The 8,560-nt window shown below is 40.5% G+C and overlaps 1 protein-coding gene across 6 annotated transcripts in view; it reads left to right on the plus strand.

Annotated features, from left to right (window-relative positions):
* The window catches only part of PALMD (palmdelphin), a 154,286-nt gene extending 149,982 nt beyond the window's left edge, over positions 1-4,304 (plus strand). For all 6 annotated transcript variants that reach the window (XM_073643252.1, XM_073643254.1, XM_073643253.1 and 3 more), the window contains one exon: positions 649-4,304. In XM_073643252.1, coding sequence (XP_073499353.1) covers positions 649-692 — 44 coding nt within the window. In that variant the 3' untranslated portion in view covers positions 693-4,304. The remainder of the gene's footprint in view (positions 1-648) is intronic.
* The last annotated feature ends 4,256 nt before the right edge of the window (positions 4,305-8,560 follow it).

The raw sequence follows: 8,560 nt of genomic DNA on the forward strand, positions 1-8,560 counted from the left end.
CTCATTTCTAATTGTCTGTAAACTTCTGCTTTCGCCACTGGAAATGATCCTGAGGTATGTTGCTCTGCATTCTCCTTTGCCGGTTTAGCATGGCTGCCAACCATTCTTACTGCCCATCTTAGTAGTCAGTACTATGGATGAATAAATATTAAAAAAAGAATATTTTAATTGACTTTTCAAAGTGGAAAACCGACAGAATTTTTGTAAATTTCAAAAATCAATTTTTTATTTTATTTAAAATTTTCATTTATTCGCAACAGTAAAACCCAATTTATGTGAAATCTGTAAACTGGAACCTAAGTTCCTACAGATTGCCCAAATGTACTCTCTTAGTGGAGTTTTTATATCCCGGCTCCTTTTTATTTGTCTCATCCAATAATCGCAGTATTTCCAGGCTCATGATGATACTGATATAACTCCCCATTTTACACTGATGGTGAAAATACAAAAACCATACATCATGTGAATATCGGTGAGAATACAAAGTGTTGGGCATCGCCGGTATATTCCCCTTAAAATATATATATATTGACGGGTTGGCAGTCCTGCTCTACACTTCTCTCCCTTTTTCTTCCGAAAAGGAATATGTGAAAAATTTTGTAATTATTCCTGATTTTTTTTTTCTCTCTCTTTTCTCCATTCACGCAGCATTGAGAATTAGAATGGCCAAGCTTGGGAAAAAAGTGATCTAAGACTCACATTCACTACATTTGGAGATTTGTAAACTAAGGATGAAGAACTGCAGAAGATTTGTGTATACACTTGTAATAGACATTTTTATTGTGGCACAATCCGGCGCATTCTGGGACTACATTTTCGACAGTAGCTGGAGCGCCGCTAGTGCCTGTCTCCTGCCGTATTGCTTTTGTGACTAACGCTATGCAAGTTAACGTCTTTTGATATAGAAAACTGCTTATTTTGAGAATTGGGAAAACAATTGTCCATGAGCATTTGACTTTGTTGCTTTTTTTCTGTAGTTATGCCCTCATATACAGCATCAGATGAGATCTGACTCGGCTTCCCGTGTACTTGCAGGCTTGATGATTATTATTATTTAAAGATAATTACACCAATCATTGGGTTTGCTGCGTAATTGGTAAAATTTCAATGTTTGCTTATTATTGGAGGAGAGGCCCAGTACTTCCAAACTTGTATTTCCTTGGCATTATGAAGCTGGGCTACATAATACTGAGGACGCCATCACATATGCATCTTCAAGTTCTGCTTGGCAATGAAAACCATACAAATACATCCCAGAAGATAGGAGAGGAAAATCTTAATAAATAAAAAAGAAAATACTATAAAATATATATATATATATATATATTATAGTATTAATGAAAACTAATGTTTAGACTTTCTCGTACTTGGATGTTTCAAGATCCCTTGAATTTTGTAAAAATATAAAGGACATGCAAGAAGGCAAGAAGATAAGTGAAGGGTGGATAAGAATAAAGTATGTTTTTACAAAAATCGAGGTATCTTGAAACATCAAGTACTAGCAAGCCTAAATATCAGTTTTCATTAAAATACTGTCCACATAAAAACCCCACATATACAACTGTAGACCATAGAGTTGCATAGACTTTCCAAGAGCTCCTGTATTAAAGAAACTTGTACCACGTGACATGAGTGTTTTAAAAGAAAAAAGATATCGCCATGAACATGTTCCAAATGGGCAGTAAGTCACCATGTGTTGAGTAGGTGGTAGCCTATATTTGCATAAAATGTGATGTGAACATGGCCTATAACAGACTCCCTTGTATATTTTGTTTCTGCTATGACTTGGTAAAATTCTAGACTCTAGACCCAAAGCTTACGCCTTCTTAGGGTACATCCAGGTATACGGTGTTTAGGGTGTGAATAATACTATAGATTAGAGACATGGGTGCCTCATTGGCTTCCATACACATTAGATGAGTCAGACAAACCGGACGACTATCTGTGTTCACGAGTCTTCCCAAATGCTGGGGGATAGACTTATTGGGCATTTGGAATTTCATCGCCCGATCCTTTTATTTTTCAGGGCAGATGAGTCACTGCCACGGGTGTCTTTCAGTAGTATTCTCCTCTCTCCCCGTTGAAAGATCAGATTTTGGTCTATCCGACCATTAGTTCTTGTAATGTTTCTAGATCACTGCAGTAGTCCACTATTGGTTTAGGTTCCCCAGTATATTGTCAGAACCTTTCAATAAATCCATCTCCACATCATATCTGCCCTAAATTTGAGCATTTTAGGATCTGTTCACTCAAGTTGATCATGATTTGGATCCGCACAATGTCCCTGTGATGGCGCCGACCACTGGGACATAGCCGCGTCGTTATATGCAGACACTCACATGTTCATTGGCCTCCAGAGGGAAACAATGGTACAAAACCTAACTTTTCACAAATGACCTATGCAGATTCATACTAGTTTTACTTATGGCTCCTATACTTATTACACTAACATCAGACAGACCCCCTAATTTAGGCAGGCTCCGCCGCCAGTCTAATATATATATAGTGGCCTACAGGCTCTTCCAACAGATGACGTCTGATTTTGAACTGCAGATCCTTTTTTCTTCTTGGTGATATAAGCCACCGCCAGATGAGTCTGGCAGCGGCTCTTTCATAGAGAACACGAGGGCTTAGCCGAGCGATTGTTCTTGTGTATGGAGGAGTTGGGAGAGACAGCTGCTGGGCGAACCATGGTTATCTATTGTGTACTGGGGCCTCTTAATCCAGCAATGTCTGATGAGTAACGTTTGGCTTGTAAATGTTCAGTCAATCATTCCTTTTGGTTTTTAAAATGTCCCATAATTTATGATTTTACTATCATTATTGATTTTGTTTAAAAATAGATGTAGAGGAATAACTAAGGCTTTATGTTCAAGATTTTGAGCACTATTGTGCGGAATATGGCCCCCAATACAGAACTTTTTTTGAGCACCACATCTGCACAATTACCGATCCATATTGCTTATTATGTATTCGACCCTGCGTTACAGAACTTCTAGCGTGCAGAATATGGCCAGATGTATTACTTTAGACAGCATTCTGAAGTTTGGGGTTTTTTTGGTTCAGATTTTGCATGACCGGGGTCCGTGTGGAATTAAGTCCTAGCTTGGTTCCCTTCTTTCTCATTAGATCAGGTTATTGGATCTGATGAATCTATTAATCTATAACATCAGAGTTTGGGAACTGAAGGATGAAAAGTTGGAAATTTTTGTCTTTTATGAAAACTATTCTATGTTCAGCGTACAATTAGCTCATGTACAGTAGTATTATAATGTGTTATATGCACCAAGTCCTCATTCAGAGATCAGTTTTCCCATGTTCTATCTTTGTTCTCCACGGATGGCACACCCATCCATTATAGTCTATGGTACACATGTCCATGGATTTTTTGAGCATCGTATGTCTTGCAAAACAAACAAACAAAAAAAAACAACTAACGTGTCCATGTTTTGAGTAACTTATCAAAGATACCGACCACAGTCTCTTATGCCCATGGCTGCCGTAAGTGAGGAGTGTAAGTGTTCTGCTCAGACACTTGCAGCCCCCAGTGGCGGAAATTTAACATTAATAAACCATGTACATTTAATTTTGTCTTAAATAATTTATTATATAATTAATACAAAATTAATCAAATGTCCGTAAAATATTTTAAAAAAGGACAGCAAGAAGATGTTACTAAAGTATTGTATTTTTTTTTTTTTACTGTTTACTAAGTAAAAGCTTGACTTTTCCATTGTTTCATATGAGACAAAACTGACTCCACACGGATGGTAGAAAGACATGGACCAAAAAAAAAAAAAAAAAAAAGCTGAAACTCCTATTCCGCATGCTGAAGAAACTTTTTAGAGGGTTGTCTTATGGACGACCCATTTTGAACTGCTTAACTTTTTCAATAATTGGTTAAAGTAAAGCGTCTCCATTAGGAGCCCCCAAAGTGTCCATGTATTACATAGGCACCCCATTGATTTTATGTAATGCTTTATTTACCCTGTTGGGGCGCTGTAAGAAATTGAACAGCAGAAATGTTGCATCACAACAGCATAGATCACATTTTTGTTTTATTTCTACAATTTTCAAGCAGGATCATCAATGTGAGATCTTGCAAGGACTGGAGACTTTCCGGACAGTCGTTATGCCAGGAAACCCTGCCACATATAAGCCAAATCTATCACTAGCCTGTAGTTATGTTGTACTTTGAAAAAAATGTGCCTTATTTTGTCTTAAGAACGTACGGTCGCCTCCTCTTATTTATTTGTCATGTCTGTAAAGGAACAAAAAAGTAAATAAAGATAAAGTCAAAGCCATGTTGTGTCTTTCTACTGATCCTCTGGTGATAAATGATACAAATACATTTGATGTAATTTGGTAGTAATGAAAGAAAATTATATATTTTACTCCTGTGTTTTTTGTACTTAAGGATCCATTGTGCAAACTGCGCTTGTACCGGGTCAGGTAATCTAGATCTGACCATCAATATCTTTTAGGTAAACTTGACTGGCTAAAAGGAAGAGGAGGAACTAATGGCCTTTACATTCAGATATAAAAATTGTTAATCAAGTTAAAGGGGAAACCGCACCCCCACCTGGGGTCCGCAGCTCTGGCTTCTCAAGGCTGATCAGGCTACAGTGGGATGTGTTACATAATGAAGCTTCTCTTAAAGGGCTTTTAGAAGGGAAGGTCTCCTTATCACCCCGGTCAGTGAAATCTTTACAGTGTAACTTAGTCACTAGAACAATTACCACAGACGCAGGTCCCAGTGGGTGGGGAGCCCATCTTGCGGTTATGGTGGCTCAGGGGACCTGGTGAGATCGCGAAAAGGGTCTCTTCTCCAATGCAAAAGAACTACTGGCGGTAGACAAGGCAGTGAATAATTTCTTAAGTTTCCTTCAGGACCAGAATGTAAAGATCCTCTCAGATAATCGAGTTGTGGTAGCCTATGTGAACCACCAGGGGGGTACACTGTCATGATCGCTGATGAGAATGACAGATCATCTCTTCCAGGTTGCAGAAAGTCATCATCTTTCCTTGACGGCCCTCTATATAAGGGGAAAAGAAAACACCAGGGCAGATTACCTAAGCTGTTCTCCTCTGATGCAAGAGAAATGGGAACTAAACCAAGAAGTCTTTACCCAAATAATCCAAAGATGGGCCTTTCAGGTAGTAGACCTGTTTGCCACAAAACTAAAATGGAAGACTAGGTTTTTCTGTTCCCTAAATCCCAGAGAAAACCCCCTAGCTGTGGACGCTCTCCTGGTACCCTGGGATTTGAGCCTGGCGTATGCCTTCCCCACTTCTCCATTGGCACTACTTCTCATGGTCATAAGGAAGATCATGGAAGACAGAGCGAGGCTTCTGACAGCGCCCTTCTGGCCCAGGAGACCCTGGTTCTCATACCGGAGGAGCATGTCCATCTCCAATCCTTGGTTCCTACCCGAGATTCCATATCTCCTCCTCCAGGGTCAGATATTCCATCCTCAAGCAACTGGCCTCCATCTGGCGGCATGGAACATGAAAGGGCGTTGCTGAAGCAAAAAGGGTTTTCCAAAAAATCTGGTATCCACCCTGATGCACAGCAGAAAACTGATTACAACCCAGATTTATACCAGAAACTGGAAAAGATTCTTATTCTTTCAGGGTCTAGAGTTGACGAGGAGGCACCGATAGGGAAAATCCTGGAATTTTTGCAGAAGGGTCTTGAGCTATGGTTGTCCACCAGCACCCTAAAAGTTCAGGTGTCGTGCCCTGTATAGCTGCGATCTAGCAAGTAACTACTGGATTTCTCGGTTTATCAAAGCAGCTTTTAGGTCCAGACCTGTTAAAAACAGCTTGGCCCCTTGGGACCTGAATTTAGTTCTAACAGCTATGAACCAATAATCAGCAACTCTTAAGACCCTCTCCCTTAAAAGAGCCTTACTAATAGCTTTAACCTCGGCCAGGAGAATTAGTGACATTCAGGCCCTGGCTATAGCCTCGCCATTTACACAAATCATGGACGACAGTGATTTTTAGATTAGGGAGATAAGCCGGATCTAAAGTAGTCACTTGCTTCCTCAGGCTTCAGGAAGTCATTCTACCCTCCTTTTGTCCCAACCCAAGTAATCGGAAGGTGGAATTACATACGTTAGATGTGTGGTTAGCTACCTTTCAGTCACCAAGGACTTTAGGAAGGATAGCTCATTGTTCATATCGTACCAAGGGTCTAAAGTCACCATAGCTAGATGGATTAGGGAGGCCATTTCTCTAGCTTATACATCTAGTGGCAAGGAAGTGCCAGAAGGGTTGAAAGCCCATTCCACCCGGGCTGTGGCGACCTCCTGGGCTGAGAAGACGGGTGTCTCGATAGAAGACATATGTAAGGCTGCTATCTGGTCCTCTCCCTCTACTTTCTATAGACACTATAGATTAGCTATGGGTGTTTCGTCTGATCTCACTTTCGGGAAAAGGGTGCTCCAGGCTGTGGTCCCTCCCTAGATTACTTCATCTCTGTAATTCCATCGTGGTGCTATCATGGTCGACCGATAGTCATAAGTTACTTACCGGTAACGAGATTTTTCGTAGACCATGACAGCACCATTATATTACCTCCCTTGTTATTGATTGATAGTCGCATGCTTAAATGGGTGTTGAGTGCTGTAGTAGATATGATTGTTCGTTCTGTTTATTAACCTGGCGGTCCTCTCAATGCTCTGTAATCCAAACTGAGGCGAGAGAGAGGTGCCACCCCTTTTAAGCGTGAAGGTTTCCTGTCCTTGGTGGGCAGATCACCTCTCTCGTGGTGCGGTCATGGGCTCCGAAAAATCTCGTTAACGGTAAGTAACTTGACTTTCGGGTCGGTGCACACTCAGCCGTAGTAGACCGAGTCTGAGTTTGTCTCCAACAGTCGTACACACCTGAAAATGCACAGTGCGCATTCGCTCTGCAGGCACCATTAGTGTCTATGGCCCTTCGTGCATACGCCAGAATACAGTGTTGTGGGAGTTCGAACATAAGCCCTGACGGAGCCACTTAATGCAATGTGAAAGCACCCTTAACTTGCACTTCTCCAAACTGCACGTGGGATGAAAGCCTGCCAGTACTTGCTTTGCCATAATATGCTGCAGTGTCCGTAGAAGTGGGTACAACCCTCTTCCAATGTTACAACTGACGCTGAATCCACAACGTGTTTTTTCCCCACAATATAGCAAAAATTATGCAATATTTGCAAAGTCGTGGCAAAAAAAGTGCAATTTCACTACCAATTACAACATTAACAAGAGTATTAGAGCAGATTTCCATGTTTTTTTTTTACAAGAATCATTGCTGCAGAGAGAAGTCATAGGCCCAGATTCATTATTCCCTTTGTGTATTTATATTTTATTGCACCCACTTCTTAATTCTTTTTGCATCCTTTTTGAAGTCTGTGCTTTTTTTTTTTTTTGCTTTGCTTGTAGAATTTTGAGATTCCAGATGTATGTCTAATTCATCAATTGTGACTTTTTAAAAAGTTACAAAACTTTGTGCCATTTCACGCTAGTCACCCAGATTTCAACTAATCCAAAATTTTGGTGCAGTTTTTTGTAGTCACAAAAACAGTTCAAAACGGGAGAAAAAGACCATTTTTGACAAATTCATGAATTGCATGGGGACGGTTAATTGTCACAATCATGCAGCAATGATGCTGTGGCTGGATCACTACAAGCACCGACTTAGCCCCACAACAGGCAGTAGACAGCAAAGTAAGAAGTGCCCCCCCCCCCCCCCCCCCCGGTGGCCACAACTTACACTCAAAATTTGTATTCATTATTTAAGAATTTCTTTTTAGAACAATGTTTAATAAGTTGTTTGAAAGTAAATATTGGACACTTTCTATAGCTCAAACTATTCATGGTGCATTATATAGATTATCAAGTTATGACTTTTTTTTATTCTCAGACGCCTTTAAGGATCATATTTGTGTACATTTGCCCATCTTCATAAACCATTTACTGTTTGGAGACGTTCAATGCTAGACACGGAAAGGCCGTTGCCATCTGCAGCCGTCTGTTTCGGTAAAAGCTGAGCTGATTGCGGAGCTCCAGATTTAATAAAGCTAATTCAGTAACGTGATGGATGAGGATTATATTTCAGACATTACCCCCAGTACTGGGTAAAAATATCAGCTTGAAATAAAACCTAATAGGGCTCTTTAGATCCTCCAGAGACCACTCTCTGCCTCACGTCAGCTCAATTAACCAGACATACAGTGTATGTTAAGCTCTGTGTCCGTGCGGACCCTCAGTCATTTCTTCCACTGCTGAGTAAAATGTTAGTACACCTACAGAGACTGTGCAGCTCCTCCTGAGAACAGCCAGGCTTTGTCCAGTTACGTGGGTGCCCACTTTGTATTCTGATCATTTCAGTCTGAGCTTTGCCCAAGAAGAAGGATTTTTTTTGCACCCATTTGCGACAAAACCGCAAACCGGACACCAGCTACAACATCTGGGGCCTCTTTGATAGTAACAAAAAAAATCCTTATGTGGAGCCCAAACCTAAACTTGACAGTCAATAAATTTGGTGTAGTTAGGTACAGTGGTGTAAAAAC

The sequence above is a fragment of the Phyllobates terribilis genome, unplaced genomic scaffold (genome assembly GCF_046119375.1).
Source record: "Phyllobates terribilis strain yellow unplaced genomic scaffold, ASM4611937v1 Scaffold_8__6_contigs__length_399053987, whole genome shotgun sequence".
Classification (NCBI taxonomy): domain Eukaryota; kingdom Metazoa; phylum Chordata; class Amphibia; order Anura; family Dendrobatidae; genus Phyllobates; species Phyllobates terribilis.